At 34.2% G+C, this 18665-nt stretch overlaps 1 protein-coding gene across 2 annotated transcripts in view; it reads right to left on the bottom strand.

The window, feature by feature from the left end:
* The window catches only part of LOC110106466 (glucosamine inositolphosphorylceramide transferase 1), a 25895-nt gene extending 8574 nt beyond the window's left edge, over positions 1–17321 (bottom strand). The window contains exons 1-4 of one of the 2 annotated variants that reach the window (XM_028694017.1): positions 17034–17321; positions 16805–16955; positions 16605–16727; positions 14069–14236 (exon numbers count right to left, since the gene is read on the bottom strand). In XM_028694017.1, coding sequence (XP_028549850.1) covers positions 14069–14236; positions 16605–16727; positions 16805–16955; positions 17034–17128 — 537 coding nt within the window. In that variant the 5' untranslated portion in view covers positions 17129–17321. Of the gene's footprint in view, positions 1–14068; positions 14237–16604; positions 16728–16804 lie in introns of both variants that reach the window. The other variant, XM_020836389.2, reaches the window with a different exon arrangement.
* Positions 17322–18665: the final 1344 nt, after the last annotated feature.

Below are 18665 nucleotides of genomic sequence, written 5' to 3'. Positions count from 1 at the left end.
GACGACTAGCCTTAATCGAAAGTTCTCTCTCGTGATCGGGAGGGGTAATTAACTATAGGGGCTTGCGCCTATAGGAAACCAGAACTCAGATTATAAAGTCCTCGCAAATGAGAGCGAAATCTCTGGGTAGTGTCTTATCTACAAACCCATCTGCCTTCCAAAATTTACCCCGAAACTTATCTGTTAAACTCCCCTCGCTCAAATAAAAAAATGCGGCGGGGAGGCCGGGGCCGAATTTTCGGAGCCCACAGAAATTTTTTGTATTAACTTGTGTTTACACATTTTGAAATACATTATCAAGGGACTTCTTGTAACATGATTTTTTGAGTTTTATGGTGAATGATATTGTTATTGAAAATGACTTTGAAGTTCAAATTATCTAATTACAACCGTTGAGTTGGGGTTTCATAATGAGTGTTTTTATGTACCATCATTCCGACTTCCATCTTGGTTCAAACTTCAATGTAGTATTTGTTACACATCTTCAATTTATTTGAGATTGTTTTGGCTTTATAATGAATGTTTGATTATAATGCGTTATATTTTTTTCATTGTATTTATAATCTGATTGCTATTTCAAGAATGTTAAATGCAACACTCAATATTCTTGAGATTCAAAAATAGAGCAATATAAACAAGTAATAGCCCTTATTATGTAGTAGATTAAAAATTATTAAAAAAATACATTTCATTTTATATTAAAATATAATAAAGAAGAGCAATGTTAGATTTTTGTTTAAAAAATATAAATTTTTTACAACTATTTCTTCACACTTATTATGTAGTAGATTAAATATATACTATAATTTATTAAATAATAAAATAAAACAATGTAAGTAATATAATCTCATATCCACTTATAATACATAAAATACACTTCATATTTAATTTTAACTCTTATTTTAGGCTCAGGGACCAATTTTGCTTAATTTCTAATAATTGAGGGACTAAAATGGAGCAAGGCGATAAATTGGACATTTATTAATAGTTGCAAGACTATTTTGAGATTTTACTCTAAAAATAAATAAATAATTTTTTTAAAATCAAAGAATTGCATATATAGGGGACAAATGAAGGATAAATTCATTGCACTGAATGCAAAAGAATTAAAGGATAGCCTGTTAGAAACATATGATGATGATGTAACACTGTTTACTCGAAAATTCAATTCATTCCTGAATGGGAAAAAGAAGTTCAATAAAGTGTGTGAACTTGAAACTAAGATAACTCAAGCAAGGATATGAATCAAAGCACTAAGGACAAGATTAAGAAATCGGGACTAAAAGCATCAAGCCTAGTTGAGACTGATTCAAACTATAAGGTATAAGAGTATTGGCTTTTCATGATATTTGACTATTTGAAGTAATTATATTATACGATATATCTCTATTTTCAAGAAAATTAAGTGTTAGGGTTTAATTTTTGATACTTCATATATAAACCATTCTAGAAACCCTAAAATGTGTGTAAGATACAAAAACTTGAAGAGAAAATTGCTTTGATAGAGAAAACATTAAACTTTTCATTTTGCAAATTCTAAGTGAGGAAAATCTCTTGAGAGCTGAACATTTGCATATTGCATTCCTGGAGAAACAAAAGTACAAGGTCAGTATAAAACTGAAAACCTATGTCTTCCCAAAACAAAAAAAACAAAAGGGGGAAGACCTAAACATAAACAAGCGTCCAAACATGAGTGACAGCCAAAAAAAGAAAGCAAGGAAAAAGCAAGGTAAAGCCCCTTCGGTTCACGCCGAGGGGACCCCCTGCCACATGCCCAAGAGCACGAAGATGAACTCAAAGAACCACCCGGGGGGGAGATACAAGAAGGAGGTTTAAAACAGCCCGAAGGCTGAATGGTATCCCGTTGCCCTAGTAGAGGGATGAGTCCCACCTGTTCCCTTGTGCACATAAGCAGGGAAGCCCTCATTGTTCACCAAAGGGGATAAAATCCCCGCCAATGTCATCGTGTAGGTTCTTCCTCCGCTTCCTCGGCAAAGTAGCTATAGGCCCCAGGTGGAGTAGTTGCTTTTCCAAAAAAGTTTTGAGGGCCCTTTGAAGTCTTTTAGAGAGGTTGACCATGTTGGAGGATGGTCAAGGGTCGTACGTTCGGCACTAAAGACGATCTTGGATTCTTTGAGTGAGGAAAATATCTTGAGAGCATGAGGATCATTGTTGTTTCAACTTTTCTTCTACCTCAAATCCTCCAGAGTTGATGTTGTTGTTGTGCAAAGTTGTTATTGATCAGAAATATTGTAAGAGATTGATGTGATCTCAGGCTTAGTGTTATAAGAAGTGGTAGACTAATAAGTAGGCTAGAGTAGCAGTTTTCTCACTTGGAGTAGAAGAAGAGATTATAAGGTTTCTCAATTACCAGTTAAAGAAAGAGGCTTCTTTGCCCAGCGGTGATTGAAAGAGAGAGTAGCGAATCCTTGGAGTGAAGGTCTCAAGCTGTGGACATAGATGTTGGGGCTGAACTATAAAAAATTTAGTCTGCTCCTCCTCTCTTTTACTCTTCATTTACTACTACCATTAGTTGGTTTACTTTATCTCTTGCATCATGGATTCAATAATTGATAATGATGGGAGTTTTGATTGATCTAGAAATTCTACTTTTTATAAACTTCATATTTTCTTATATCATTTTAAAATATAATTAAAAATATATTTTTTTTAATTAAAATAAAAAAAGAACCATTAAAACAAAGACATGTTATTTGCCACCCCTCTGGTGTAGTCCTAAACTTCGTATTATTTGACATCTTTTATCTCATCTAAAATTTTGCAAGTGGGAGTTCAATATGGTGGTGGTAAAAATTAAACTCAAAACATTAACAACAACTTCCAAATTCCTTACCAGCTGAACTATTTGGCACCCACTTACCATCACTAGCTTGTAAGGTCTAGGTTGAAATGTAAATGGGGTGGGAATTAGATGAGAGAGAGTAGATTGACATACCCATCAATCAAAAGCCATCATCCACAACAAGACAACATTGTGACATCATGGCCCAAAGCTATTTAAGCTTTTAAAATATTTTTGTAAGCCAAAACATTCTGTTTGCAATATAGAAATTTTTCTAAAAAATAGCTTCAGGCAATATACAAAACTTCCGTTTTGCACGCTTGAAACTGGATATTCTATATTATTTATACCTTCTAAATTTTTTAATTATAACAAGATTTCAAAATAAATTATAGAACTTAAATACACCAAAACTAAGGCCAAGGTGATGCACCTTCATGCAATATACAAAACTTAATTTTAACATGTGCGCGACTAAATATCCTATTATTTTTTGTACTTCTAAAATTTAAAATTGTAAATGATATTAAATAAAATTAAAGAACAGGAATGTTTAGAACTCCAAAACAAAACCGAAATGCAAAAATAGTCAAAGTTTTTTTTTTTTTTTGAGAAAATGCAAATTGCATTAAAAAAAAAGGAACCTAAGCAAATTGCATTAAAATAAAAGGAACCTAATACAAACTACTAAGTGATACAAATTTTTTGTTTTTTAACAGTCTGGGGAATGGAAGCGGAACTTCCCAAGACTTTTTTGTTACCACGAGATCTATTGGCTGCTGTGGATCATTTGATTGGAATGAAATTTGGAATGGGTACACTTGCAAATCTATCATAGAACGGGTACCTCCTTTAACAAAGAGATGAAAAAAGGAGGAACCTTATTACAATTTAAATCTTCCCAGAAGAAATCACCTTTCAAAGCAAAGTTAGCGCAAAATCGGCTAACTTATTATAATCTCTATTTGCAAAATGAAATAAAAAATCACCAAAATCTTTAAGAAAAGAAAAGTCTTCAAATCCGGCTTTATTAGGTATATAACCATGCTTTGCAACCGAGTTATGAAGATATTTGATGACGTTCAAATTATCTCCTTCTATAATAATTCCTTTAGCATCCAACATCCATTCCTTGATCATCTTCTTCAACGAATGAAAAAGCCAACAACTCCAAATAACCACTATCCCAATGCAAACACTTACACCCAAAAGCCAACAGAAATCCTCCTCTATGGTCTCTGAAGATACCACCGACCCCAACCTCATTAGAACGAAGTAAAGTTGCATCAATGTTGACTTTAATCCATCCGGGTGGTGCCAAAAAGATGAAGTCAGCTATGTAGGCTGGTTAGCACCCCAGTGATCCGAAAATAGATTACATTTAGATGAAATTGATGCAAAGCTAATAGCATTAGAAACAATGACTCCCAATCCGATCTCATGTCCATCATGTATCAATTTATTTCTACTCTTCCATGAATAAAAGACCAAAGAACAATATAGATTTGCAATGAAAGGATTCGTTTTAGTTAATCTTCTCAGATTGTCCAAACAATCCTGCAATGATGAAAAAGCTGGAATACGAATGCCCCATTGATTCACCAAAGAAATCGCTTGAGTTAACTTACAGCATTTGATAGCAACATGCTCTGTATCGTCCACCGTCCCACATCCTCTCGGGCACAGATTATTATTCAGCAATCTCCTATACATTAAAAAATTTGTAGTGGAAATTGCATTCTTCAAAAAGACGCCACCAAAAGAAATCAATACAGGGGTTTAATTTTAGATTCTTCAACCATTTCCAGCTCTGTATTGGAACAGAGAATTCTGTGGCCGAAGAGTAGGATAATGCAACAATAGATTTCCAAGAAAAGTTATTAATTAGTTCCAGCTCGTCCTCTAAAAGCTATGAATATATCTTGATACGAATGATGACTTCAACCAAAGGTCTTCCAAAGGATTTTTCCAGCTCCACGGGATTCCAAGATCCATTAGAAATAAAATTCACCAGAGGAGGAAAATATGTATCCTCTACAGCGATGAAAGTAGACCACCTATCCAAGAATCATATATAATATCCAAATATCATTTAGAATATTCACAGAAGAACCAGATCCAATCCTCTATCTTACGCATGGTTTAACAGCATTTGCTCCACTTAGCAATAACTTCCAAGTAGAAGAAACATTTGGCCTGTGCACATCACTCCAAACATTCCTTCCATACTTCGCATATAATGATTTATTAAGAATAGAATCATGATTCTTAAGAAAATTCCAAGCAAACTTTGCTCTCAAAGGACCCACCATAGAAACAACTGAGTGAATGCCTCTGCCTCAAGCATAAATAGGTTTAGAAATTTCCTCCCAAGCAACAAAATGTAAACCATGACTTCCATCTTTTTTGTTCCATAAGAACTCCCTACACATCTTCTCAAAATTTTTCAGAATGCTTAAAGGAATAAGGGAAAGGGATGCATAAAACAAAGGAATGGATAGAATCACCGATTTAACAAGCACTAATCTTCGAGGAAGTGAGATAAACTTGTTTCCCCAAACTTCTAGTTTAGAAGCCGATTTCTCCAAAAGATTTAAAAAATCTGAGGCAATCAATCTTCTCAAAGTAATCTTGATACCCAAGTAATGCATCCCTTTAACTTCATTAAATCCCAAGATTTTAGAAATAGTTCTTCTCCTATTCCTTTCCACATACTTGCCAAAAAGAATAAAAGATTTGTGAATGTTCACTTGTTGACCCATCCAACGACAGTAATCTGAAATGATTTTCTTGATTTTCCTCAAGTGACCAATTTTGGCTTCCGAAAACATAAGAATATCATCAGCAAAAAATAGATGAGAAATCTTAGGAGCCGAAGGAGCAACCTTTAAACCCAACTTACTTCCCTTGGCCAAAAAAACATTCGTAAGAAGTTGTGAGCACAAGATGAACAAATAAGGTGAAAGTGAACATCCTTGTCTTAAACCGCTTTTAGCCTCAATCTACTTAGAAGCAACCCCATTAAACTGAACCAAAAACACTGGATCAACCACACATTCCATTAGGAGGTTTGAAAATTTCTTTGGGAAACCAAAATAATCCAAAATTTGTCTAAGGGTATCCCATGCCATGTTATCATATGCTTGTTCCATTTAAGCCTTAATAGCAACCAATCCTTTTTTAGATTTAGAAAATCTAAATTTAGAAAAAATTTCTTGTGCAAGAAGAACATGATTCGATAAAGTCCTCCCCTTAATAAAAGCCACTTGAACATCGGAAACCAAATAATGAATCACCTTCAATAATCTATTTAAAAGAACATTGGCAACAATCTCATAAATAGAAAGGCAAAGACTAATAGGTCGGAAATTACATTAAAATAGTCAAAGTTAGAGATGATGTTATTAAGAAAAATGTAAATATGGTCAAAACTTAAACATAGAACTCAAACGTTGGATCAAGAGATTTCCATCACTTGCATTTTCATGTTATCCTTAAAATAGAAAAAAACAAAATTAAAAGATTAAATGCAAGTAAAACCACAATCAAAACTAACAACCTTTGTTTTCCATCAAGTTTTATTATTGGAAGGAACCTTCTCAAGTCAATGCTTATCTAATTAGTTGCACAACCATTCAATTACAGAAAAATAAACATTCAGATAAGGTCATAAACCATTACCTTAGTAAAATATGGTGTTCTGACTTCAACAATGCAATAGTCAAAAATAAAAATTACCTTAAAATGTTATCCTCATGTCCAACAGAATCACCATCCTAAAATTTTTCTAACAGAAATATCCTCCCACAGATGATAATAATGTTTCAGAAGATAGATAAGGCTTCAACACAAGCATTCAACAGAATAGAAAATTAATCTTCTTAATTCAAGAAAGAAAGCAGGGTTAACGATGAGGATTGATAATGTTCCAGTCAAACGTTTGTCTGATCCATCTTTTCCCACTCAAATACTTGTATTCATTTCTCCATCAAAAAGTCAATATTGAGATACTCCTATAATTGTGATGATGTAATTTCATTTTTCATCATCTAGTGCTACATCAATACAAACTTATGGGTTTTTATTACCCTCTAAAACCATTTTCAAATATTTATATTTTAATCTCTTGTTATACATAATATAATTCTATTTTCTTATGGGTTTAAGTGTACAGAAATAACACAATATAATTTATTTTATATGTGAAATTTGTAAATTAAAATATTAAATTACCTAAACAATAGTTTTTTAGGCTTGCACCTCTTATAAATTGTGTAGCAGCATACGTCTCATCATGCCCTAGTGAGATGCATGCCTCATGGCATTTTCTTCAAAAATATCTTGAGGTGAGCAACTTAATATGCAATTTTATGCAATGATGCCAACATATTACAAATACACTAGCCTACATTACCACTCCGGCCAAGTTATGCGTTCTATGTACTCTCTTCTAAAATCTACAATAATGGATTCCATGTGCTAATAGGTAGAACAATAAATAGATATTACAAAAACTTGGATATCACACTTGATAGGATCACAACTAGCCCTTTTATTTCTCCAACTTCTAATGATATAGAGTGAAACAATATATCTTATAAGAACGCCAATCACTTGCACAAAAATTTTCATATGTTATGCCATATGCTATCATTTGGGGTAGGTTTTTTTAATCTTTATTCTACATTTGTTTGTCATAAGTGTCCTATAAGGTGTTCAACAACTGTTCATAGATCTTTTTAAACAAATATCAAGCTTACCTTTGGCTTGCCTCTCCTTAATCTTTTGACTCAAATTTTTTCTAACTAGTTTATAGCGAGCATTTTATGTCCTTCTTTATCAATGTGCGAACTTCCTAGTCTACTCTCCACACTTTAATACAAAGTACCCACCATCCCTATAACATAATCATTCATAAAATATTTTTTTCTTATCTTTCCACACATGTATCTTACCATTCTTAATTTTTCATTTCCTTCATGCTTAAATTAGCTCATGAATATCATTGATTTTTTTTTTTGTTTAGCACTCAGATCCACACAAGATAGCTTCCTAATTGAAATTTAATAATATTTATATTTATATTTTCATAATATTCTCTTATAAAGTAATATTTTGAAGAAACTTGTTTATTTTAACCATCGAGTCTTACTTTTTAAAGTTGCCTTTAGCTATATCACCATTTTTATAATAGGCCCATCATATTTAAACTATTGTTTAAAATTGCTCTCGCTTAGAGGCCCGCCTCAGCACGATTCAAGTGAAAAATGCCTCGAGTTTTTTTTATGAGGCTTGCGCCTCAGCTTGGTTGAAGCCTACACCGTACCCTAATATATATATATATATATATAACATACATAAATCCTAAAGTAAAGTCCCGAACAAGTCACACCTACATGCAGCCCCGAGTTGCAACAACTTTCTCTCAAGTGCCTCAACCTTTAGCCCTTCGTCTTCGCAATAGCCACCACCGTCGTAACCGCCATCAAGGATGACTTGAAAGCTGCACACAACCACCAGCTCCACTCAAAATTTTGGAGTATTAATCTCATCTTTATGTTGATCAAAATTATTTATAAAAGAGGAAGATGACTGAAATAAATGAAGAAGCATATTATGAGGCACTGGACTCCACAGGACGAGACAAGGGAGAGACCAATTTATTATGATGACAACTCAAATAAATGCCCCCTCGGTGATGATAGTAAAAATGACTTTCAAGATGTTTCCAACTATTTTATCCTTTTTTAGAAATTAAATGTGGATTATCATGGAACTAAAAAAGAAAGAATTTGGAGTTGAGCTTATCATATATGATACTTTTATGTAGTTTCTATATTTAATACTTTTTGCTCTTTGTAAAATTTGTATTCAAATTATATTTCATGTCATTTATCACTAGTCACTTTACATCTTGTGCAATTTTTACTTTCATATGTATGTCAGTTTGTTATTTCATAGTTTAATAGAAAGATAATATGTTATCTATTAACATATTATTTGAGTACTATATAAAAAACACTTTTAACCTTTATTTGCAATTTACATAATTTTTTTAATTTGAGGCTCAAGCTTTAAAATGCCTTGAGGCTTATGCCTCGACACATGAACAAAAAATGCCTCAATACCTAATTGCGCAATTTTAAACCTTGATTTAAACTATCACATCTAGGTAATAATTTACCTTATGGTAATCTTCATTGATAATAATTAATATTAGATCATTAAAATTTTATATTATATATTTGGCCTTTATTTCACTAATCCTATAAGCTATTTACCATCAAAATATTTTCTTAATTATTCTAACTTTCTACTTATTTCAATAGACACATCGCCTATTAAAAATATCGAGTACAAAAAGCATAAATCAATGCATAGTACTTTGAAAATCTTTTATACACATCTTCATTATCAATACAAAAAGATATTGACTTAATATAGATCCTACAAAAATTAGAAACTCCTTGGTCAATCCAAAACTAATTTTAAAACTAGATAATTTTCTAGTATACCATCTTTCACAATTTTAACATCCCATCAGAATATACTTTTTTTCTTAATAAATACCAAATAAAATCTCATGACTTTAAATTATGAGCTTTCTCAAACTAAACACAAACCATATGAATATTATTTCTATCTATTAATACTTTTTCATTAGTCGTATTGTTCCTTATAACATTAAACCAAATTGATTATTGTATGCACAAGCATTATTAATAATAAAGTGTTAAATTCAAACAATTGGAGAGAGGAAAAGCTTAATTTTATTGCACAAAACTATCCCTATTTATATATCTATACAAGATATCTTAATAAAGAAACAAATTACTACAAAATCATGCACAATTGCCCTAATATAATCCTTCCTAAATCAGCCAACCAAATATGGAAGAAGATCGACGTGATCAAGATGAGCCTCCCACGGATCCCCTTCTTGGCCATGGGATCAAGTACCAAGGGATGGCTAATATCTAACACCCCCCCCCCCTCAAGATGGGGAATAAAGATCTGTCATTCTTGGTCTGGCAATCATTCACAAAAAAATAGAGTTATCAAGTCCCTTGGTAAGCATATTTGCAAGCTGTGTTTTTTAATAAGACATGATAGATACATATAAGAACACTATCTAATTTTTCTTTTATGAAATGTCTGTTGACTTCTATATGCTTGGTCCTATCAGGCAAAACCGGATTACGAGCAATGTTAATTGTAGATTTCTTGTCACAGTGTAGCTTTATAGGTCCTTCCCACTTGATCCATAGGTCTTCTAGAATCATCTTGATCCATAATAGCCCACATATTTCCAAGGCCATAGCTCTGAACTCTGCTTCTGCACTAAACCTTGCCACGACATTCTATTTCTTGCTCCTCCTTATAATAAGATTTCCTCCAAGGAATGTATAACATCCTGAGGTAGATCATCTATCAATTGGTGATCCTGTTTAATATGCATCAATATATGCTTATTGGGTTATTCCACAATCTATTCTAAAGAGAATCCCTTTACTTGGATTCCCTTTAAGGTAGTGCAGCATTCTGTCTACAGCTTGCATTTGAGTTTGCTTTGAATTTTGCATGAATTGGCTGACCATGCTTACAACAAAGGCTATATCTGGTCTGTGTGAGAAAGGCAGATCAATTTTCACACAACTCTCTGGTAAGCTCCATTATTTATGTCTGGATCATCTTTAGTTTCCTTCAATTTAAGATTAGGTTCTACTGGTGTTTGTGCTATTTTACAAGCTAGTTTACCTATTTCTTTTAGAAGATCATTAACATATTTCTGTTGTGAAATGAAGATTCCTCTATTGGAGTGGGATACTATTTCAATTCCAATGAAATATTTTAATCTACCAAGTTCTTTGATCTCAATTTTTTTGGCAAGATATTTCCTTAAAATCACTCTCTTTTTTATCATTTCAAATCAAGATATCATCCATATAAACTAATAAAATTGTGACTCCTCCTAAGTCTGAGTGGTTAAAGAATAATGTATAGTTCCCAAGACTCTGTTAATATCCATTAAGTAGCATAAATTTTGATAATCTTCCAAACTAAGCTCTAGATGACTGATTTAGCCCATATAAAGCCTTTTTTAACCTACACACTTTGACACCCACAAATTTTTTCTTGTATCAAGGTGGAATCTCCATAAATATTTCTTCCTCCAAGTCCCCGTATAGCCGTGTAGGAAGACATTTTTGATATACAGCTATTCAAAATGACAATTATAATTAGCTACTAGTGAGAGCAGGATCCTCACAGTGTTCATCTTGGCCACACGTGCAAAAGTTTTATGGTAGTCGATGTCATACGTCTGAGTGTACCCTTTCGCTACCAATCTTGTCTTATATCTTTCGAGTGTACCATCAGCTTTGGATTTCACAAAGAACACCCATTTGCAACCGACTAACCTTTTTCCTACTGGTAGGTCGATGATCTCCCATATATTGTTCTTCTCTAGTGCCTGCATTTCATCTTATATGATACTTTTCAATTTTTTATCAGATAAGGACTCAAAAATATTTTTAAGAATATGAATATCCTAAACTATAATTTTTTATATGATGGTTGGAAATTATAAAATGAAACAAAGTTGGTTATATGGTACATGAGGGGGTTTTCTGGATGAACTTGTGCCTACCTAAATTTTAGGAGATGTTTCAGATGCATGTATCTGTTATGGAGCATAGTTTAAATGTGTACGCTTAGAATATACTTTTCCAAACCTCTTATTATCCATAATAAATTTCTCTTCAGTTTCCCTAGCTTTGATTTTAGGTTTATGTGGATTATTTTGAGGTGGAGCTGAAAGATCAAGAGGGGCAAGCTCATTTTCCTTATCTTTTTCAATTTTAGCCCCCCCCCCTGAAGATGAGGCCCGGTGAAATAGGATTTTTTTTCATTAAAAATAACGTCAACAAATACAATGGTTTCTTGAAGGAGTGATAACATTTATAACTTCTCTGGATGGATGAATATACAACAAAAATACATTTTAGTGCTCTTGAATCTAATTTTTTTCTATTTTGACTGTGAATGTGAGCATAGGCAGCGCACCAAAAGATTTTGGTTATAAAGTGGTTATAGGTTTGGAATTTAGAGTAAAAATAGGATAGAATATCCATTGGTATTTTTAATTACTAGGTTCTCAAAGTTGGTTGGTTTATGAGATCTGTGGCAATCAGAAGGGCTTTTCCCAAGTGGGATTTGGATACATTATGGTGGAATAGAATTGCATGGGTGGAAACTAGAAGGTGACCAAACTCTATCCTTCTACTTTCAAAAAGAAGGAATCATTCATGTCTTTGTCATTATGTTTTAAGGAATCCTTATCTTTTTTCTTTCCATGACGCCTCTTTGATTGTCATCATTGTTGAACCTTCAACAACCTTTGGCTCCAACATTACACCTTATCTGTTTTCCTCGGCATGAATGAGAGAAATGGTCTCATTTAATGAGCGTGTCTCCTCTACGCCAATGATCTGAAATCTAACCTGATCAAACTTCACATTTAATCCTGCAAGAGAGACATACGCTCAATATTTCTCAATAAAATCTTTCAAGTTAGCAGCATCTTCTAGACACTTGGTTTCTATGCATTTGTAATGATCAAGTTCTTGCCACAAGTTTTAAAGGAGAGTAAAATATTCCATTACAATCTTGCTTCCTTGTTTTGTGCTTCCCACCTTGACCTTAATTTTAAAGATTTGGGCAGCATCCCAAGCTTTTTAGAAGGTTTACCTAGCGGCATCCCATATGTCCTTTGCAGTAGATAGGACCATGAAAGTATCACTAATTTTTGGAGTCATGGAATTCCATAACCATGATATAATCATGGGGTTTGCTTCATCCCATGCCCAAAAATTAGGATCACCTTTTGGTCCCACTTCAAGGAGGTGATTGATCTTTTCATTCCCTTTCAAGTAGGTCTTCACAAATTAGGATCACTTTAAGTAATTCTGCTCATTTAAGCGATAAAAAGTAGCATATTTTGTAAATTTCCTTTTCCTTGATGCATCATAGAATCCTCTATTTGGTTAAAGCTTTGGGAAGAATTAACTTCAGACATTGCAATGTCAAAGGATAGCAATGAAGGCTATTTGCAAGATCCTGGGTAGCAATGAAGGCAGACTGGAACTAGACCCTCTAAATTCTTGCAACGGCAATGAAGATCAATTCTTGTTAAGTAAATAAGGAACTATAACATGTCCTATTTGGTTAGGTCCGGAAGCACGAACAGTTTTCCACGACCGACCCAATCCACCTCCACTCCGGGTAACATGCACAAGTGGATCAGTGGCGCTCCTGTTTGGCTTGGTTGAAACTTCATGTCTGCATGTGATTGAAGCCCGGATGACTTCTTCCTCTCTCGTCTCCTTCCGACTACACACGAGATGCACGCATGAGGGTTGTTGCAGACTGCTCCCACCCGATCACCTTTTCTGGATGAACCGCATGCGCACGAGGCTATTCCGCCTACAAGCCGCTCCTAATCGATCAACTCGCATGGACGAGCCTCATGCGCGGGTTCTTCCGCTCAATCTCCCTCTCATCTCTCTCTTGTTTCTCAAGATAAGCCGACAATGAAGGCATGGCAATAGAAAGGAACTTCAGAATTTCGTAGACAATGAAAGTTATGATACCATGTTAAATTCAAAGAATTTCAGAGAGAAAAAGTTTAATTTTATTGCACAAAACTATCATTATTTATAGATATATACAATATATCTTAATAAAGAAACAAATATTTATAGAATCATGCATAATTGTCCTAATATAATCCTTCCAAAATTAGCCATCCAAATATGAAAGAAGATCGGCGTGATCCAGGTAAGCCTCACAGGGATCCCCATCCTGGCTGTGGGATCAAGTGCCAAGGGACGACTGAGATTTAATAATAAGTGCAACGTAAATTGTATATGTTCATGGAATTAGTGTTGGGAAACAACAAAGAGCAAGGCACAATCAACCGAAGAGGGCTGATATGAAAACAGTTTCAAATGGAAACAAAGATGAACTAATATTCCAATGTACAAGTAGAAATTCATTCATGGAACAAACTAAAATGCACGAAGGCCGCGTATATATTTCATTACTTGGGAATAAACAATAAATATCATAATAAAAATCAGAATTTAAATTATCGCAAAGCAAATATATCAATTAGAAAGTACTAACAAGTGCCAGACATGAAACACATCTATTTAAAGGTGATTCTCGTTTAAATAGCAAGTAGAATACACTCCTACAACTTACATTGTTACGGTAGTTGAAAACATATGGATACGAGAGATGCCATGCTTCATCTAGAGCAATGCCGAGAAATTCCCATGTAGCACCTTGATCTAAGCTTCTTGCAACCCCAATATCACCTTGCATTGTGGCGACAGATTTTGTCTCAAAGAAAAGGTAAAATGTATTGTCCTGATGGAAAACATAGGAAACTTATCAGGAGAAAATGAAGTGGGTACATAAAACATGAACTTACCAAAAAAAATTTATTCACATTTCTTCTAAAACAAGTTGAAAAGCTATCTAGATCTTTTCAAACTTTGCAACCACAATTGAAAGAGTAGTTATATTTAAGTCAAACATTTAAAAAAAAAAAAACAGCAACCAAATTAGAAGCATGGAACCATCAAAAAGTGAGAAATAGCTTGTGAGCAAAAGTTTGCAAACCAAAACCAGCTATCTGTAGCAACTCAATGAATAAGCATTATAACACAGCAGAATGAAATATGAATTTTCTTTCATAGATGCGTACCCTTAGGTTATTTTTGGAATTTGTTCCAATACTTTAAAAAAATGAAGTTTTGTCAAAAGCTTGGAGCGATCAGGATGATATGGTCGCTTAATGTTAGAGGTGCAAGGTACAGTAGTCACTCACCTAAGTGAGGCACGAGCAAAAAAATAATTATTTCACGTAATAAACCTATTTTGATTATACAATTCTATTGCAAAATATAAAATGATAATAACATCATTACAAGGTGTTAGATGACAAAACATTTTTTTTTAAGTTTTTTTTCATTCCAAGTTCCAAAATATTTGCTAAATAATAATCTTAAACACTATAACCAAAACATAAGTTTAAATAAAGTAGTAGCATATAATATAGCTTACGGACAATTTATTCTTCACTACAATTTGTTTTATCTTAATCATCAGATATGTTCCCTTCTCTATTACCCGATTTGAAATACTTTATCTCTTACCATCTATTATTATCATCTTTTCTTCTTAAAAATTTACTGTTCTAGTGTGCATCATATTTAGTCCTCCAACAATTGAGAATTTTACCACCACTCCATGTTATTTTTTCATCACAAAGTATGAGAACTTTTGCATTGAAATTGCTAATGCTGAGCTCTTTAAGAAAATTAGGTCACTCATCTCAATACATCGCAACTAAACACAAGGCACTACCTTATACAAAATCCTAAGTGATAGAGCCCAAAAGTAGTGAGCAAGGCACTAAAGCCGTTGTCTCACCTGGGCTTGGTTGATTAGTGCTAAGAAATAACTTCAGTAATTTCAAGTGTCAAACGAAAAACTTGCATTCAATAGAATAACAAGAAATGAAATACATGTACTAGGTAAAACTATAATGGAGATATAAAGTATTCTAATGAAGAATTAAATGCATGAATTAGACTAAAAGATACAAGAATACACAAAACTACGCTACAGCCAAGTTAGCACATGCGAAAGGATGACATGAAGGATAAATCATACAAAGAATTGCTGCTACTTATCTGTAAAGAAAAGCAAATAAGCTTTTATAATAGTATTGCTCGTATCAAAATACAGCAATTTGTCAAACTAATGATCAAATTTTGAAACTTTCCTCCCTTTCAAGAAAAGTCGACAACAATATAAATAAGTATAAATCATACCACTTTCCCATTGTTTGGAAAGATAATGTAGCTAAAATGTTAATATTCAAAGAACTATCATTTCTCCAATTTTCCTCTCCCACCAACAAATCTCATCTCATTTTCAAAGAAAAATAGGCTCAGGGAAATTTATTTCTAAATCCATTAGAACTTCTGCTATATCAAGCCTAAGGCCAAATCACTAATAGTAAAAAAGGCAGCACATTGTCCATCAACAAGAAAGTGGGTGGTGAGTTCCTACCAATTTCACTAAGTCATCTTGTATGCTCCTGTACATGATTAAGTCTTATATTCCTCAATGGTAAACTTATTAAATAATTCAATATTAATTTCCATGAAAATTAAATCGGAAAAGGATGCAGAAAGAGAAAATAAAGCAATTGCAGAAGGTAAGTTTGAAGAAGGGAAGCAAGTAAGCATGCTTTTGGAGTGTCACTAACTGAGAGAGAGATCACGTGACATTAAATAAATTCATCTATAAAATAAACTTTAGTTTTTCAAACAAACAGAACTCGTTTTCTCAAAATTTTCAAGTTATTCCCTCTCCAACCACAATTGAAAATGAACAATTTTACTACAATTTCAATTTTTTTTCTCTTTTCTCTAACCTTACATTGTTTACTCAAGCGAAAGACAGCCCATCGTAAAACTAGTGTGGACAAACGAATTCAGATTTAGTTATCAAAATCTAAACTTCTTTTACAGGGGAGAGGGTTCAATCGACATGATATTAAATGAATTAGAAACTTCCATTCCAGTAGAAAGCCTTATTTTGTTCTTTCTTCAATTCTAAAATGGATAAACTGCAGCTAACAAAATTTAGATAACTCAAACCTGCAAAATTTCAAATTTAATTCCTATCCAACAAAAACAAAACCTACAAGAAGAACTTCAACCTGAATGAAAAGAAAAGGATCCGCAACGAAATTGCTGGGATAACCAGCATTGGAGACAGAAGCACACGTGAGCACAGGATTCGCAACTGGCCAGGCCGAGCTTTTCTCGTTACTCTTGTTTGACTGCATCAAAAGACAACATAAACTAAGCTGGCCTCAAAAAAGAAGCAATGATACCCAATTGAAACAACTTCAAATACCAATTCGATGGGAGCCAGCGAGAAGGGGCTCTTCCCGTAGAAAATCCCAATCGACCACGATCCCTCCCCGTCCGGAAGGCAGCCAGAAGAAACCCTATCCACCATCAAAAAGGAAGATACCCAAAGCCGGAAGAAAACGATCGCAACGATGCTGCAAACCAGGAAAGACCCGATAAGGAAGCAGACGAGACCTGAGGAGCAGGCGAGATAACCAAGCGGGCGACTCCACCTTCTCCATCGCGAACGCCAGGGTCCTGCGATACCGAATCTGCGGAAAATCCAGAGTTCAGTCGAGTTGACTCCTTTTTCCCCCATCACCGGCATCAAAGAGAAGTCAAGGCGTTCAGAGACGCTTATTCTCCTACTTGATCTTACACAGAACAGGGGTCGGGAGGAAGGAGAAGAGCCTCCCGACCCATTCTTGAATAGTTGAGGACTTGAAAAAGAAGGCGGCGTTGACTGAGCAGGGAGGATGGGCGAGAGAAAGATGAGAAGAGGGCAAGGGGAAATAGGAACTGGGAAGCTTGTGGCATATCTGCGCTCTATCTCGTTAGTTGTGTAGCCGTTCCTGTCGCCTTGCTGGCGGCGCGGTCACGGTTTTTTTTTTTTTTTTGTCGCTATTGCTTTTATTATAAATGTGTTTGTTCATAGATATGTTCATGAATGTGTCTGTTTGATAGTTAAAAAAAAAATCGTTAAATATGTTCGCGAACAAGCTCGATAAGTACTAAATGAACGAACATGAACTGAACATGAACCAAACATGAACACTCATTAATTTAAATGAACCAAACATGAACACAAATAATAAAGCTCGACAAACATGAACCAAACTTGAACAAGATAATATTAAATGAACACAAACATGAACACTCGCATACTCGGCTCGGCTCGGTTTGTTTGCAGCCCTCATTATGGGGACCTAAAAAATAATGGACATACAATATTTAGTATTTATTGCGGATTAGAATATTTGTGATGGTAAAATAAGAAAAAAAAAAGTTTTAGTGTTTTGCGGATATTTAACACACTATCAGATAACTTAAAAATATCAGATTTTTTTCTAAAAAACTCTGAAAATAGAAAAAAATTACGTGGCCACACCTAGTTGAAATGATTCCATTATTGTTTAAATAGATTACAAAGCTCGTCCATAAATTTGAGGCCGGTCATATTACAATAGTCCATAAAGTGGGTTGAACTTTGTGTGAATAATGACGATCGGGCAGAAGTCCAACAGTGGTAGAGCAGAAGTCTGACGGTTGTCGGCCATAAGTATGGCGATGGACGGTAGCTGAGCAGAAGTCTGAAGACAATCAGTGGTCGGGCGAAAGTTTGTCGACGGTCGATGACCTGGCGGTTGTCCAGGAGTTTAGTGGTAAGAGAGCTCCCAAATTTTTCTTCCTCTCTTATCTTCTCTCTTGTTTGATTCCCCTTCAATAAAGAATGAGGAGTCCATTTATAATTTTTTAGGAGTGACATGGCTAGTATATAGGGATAATATCAAGGGCATGTTGGAGTGTTTTAATGGATGGAGGATATCAATTTTCTCAATCATAGTCTTTTATCAAGCATTTAAGTGTTTTAATAATGTTAGAATTCGACGATTTTGGGCTCGTTGGATTCGCCTCGTCGAGCCACTCGATTCGAATATAAGCATGTCATATTTGAATATCATTTGTCATCTAATTTATGCTTTGAACATTCTAAATGTGTTTTGGACCCTCGATTTGGAACCATTTAGGCTCGAATTGGATCAAATTTGGTGTCGTTGGAATCGTCTCCTTGAGATCTTGAATTCTACTATAAGTTTGTTGAAATCAAAGTTCATATAGCTCAAAAAGTACCTCAATATTCGAGC

Source organism: Dendrobium catenatum, unplaced genomic scaffold, assembly GCF_001605985.2.
Source record: "Dendrobium catenatum unplaced genomic scaffold, ASM160598v2 fragScaff_scaffold_390, whole genome shotgun sequence".
NCBI lineage: Eukaryota > Viridiplantae > Streptophyta > Magnoliopsida > Asparagales > Orchidaceae > Dendrobium > Dendrobium catenatum.
Note: the sequence above shows the minus strand (reverse complement) of the source record. Positions and strands in the feature narration are given on the sequence as shown.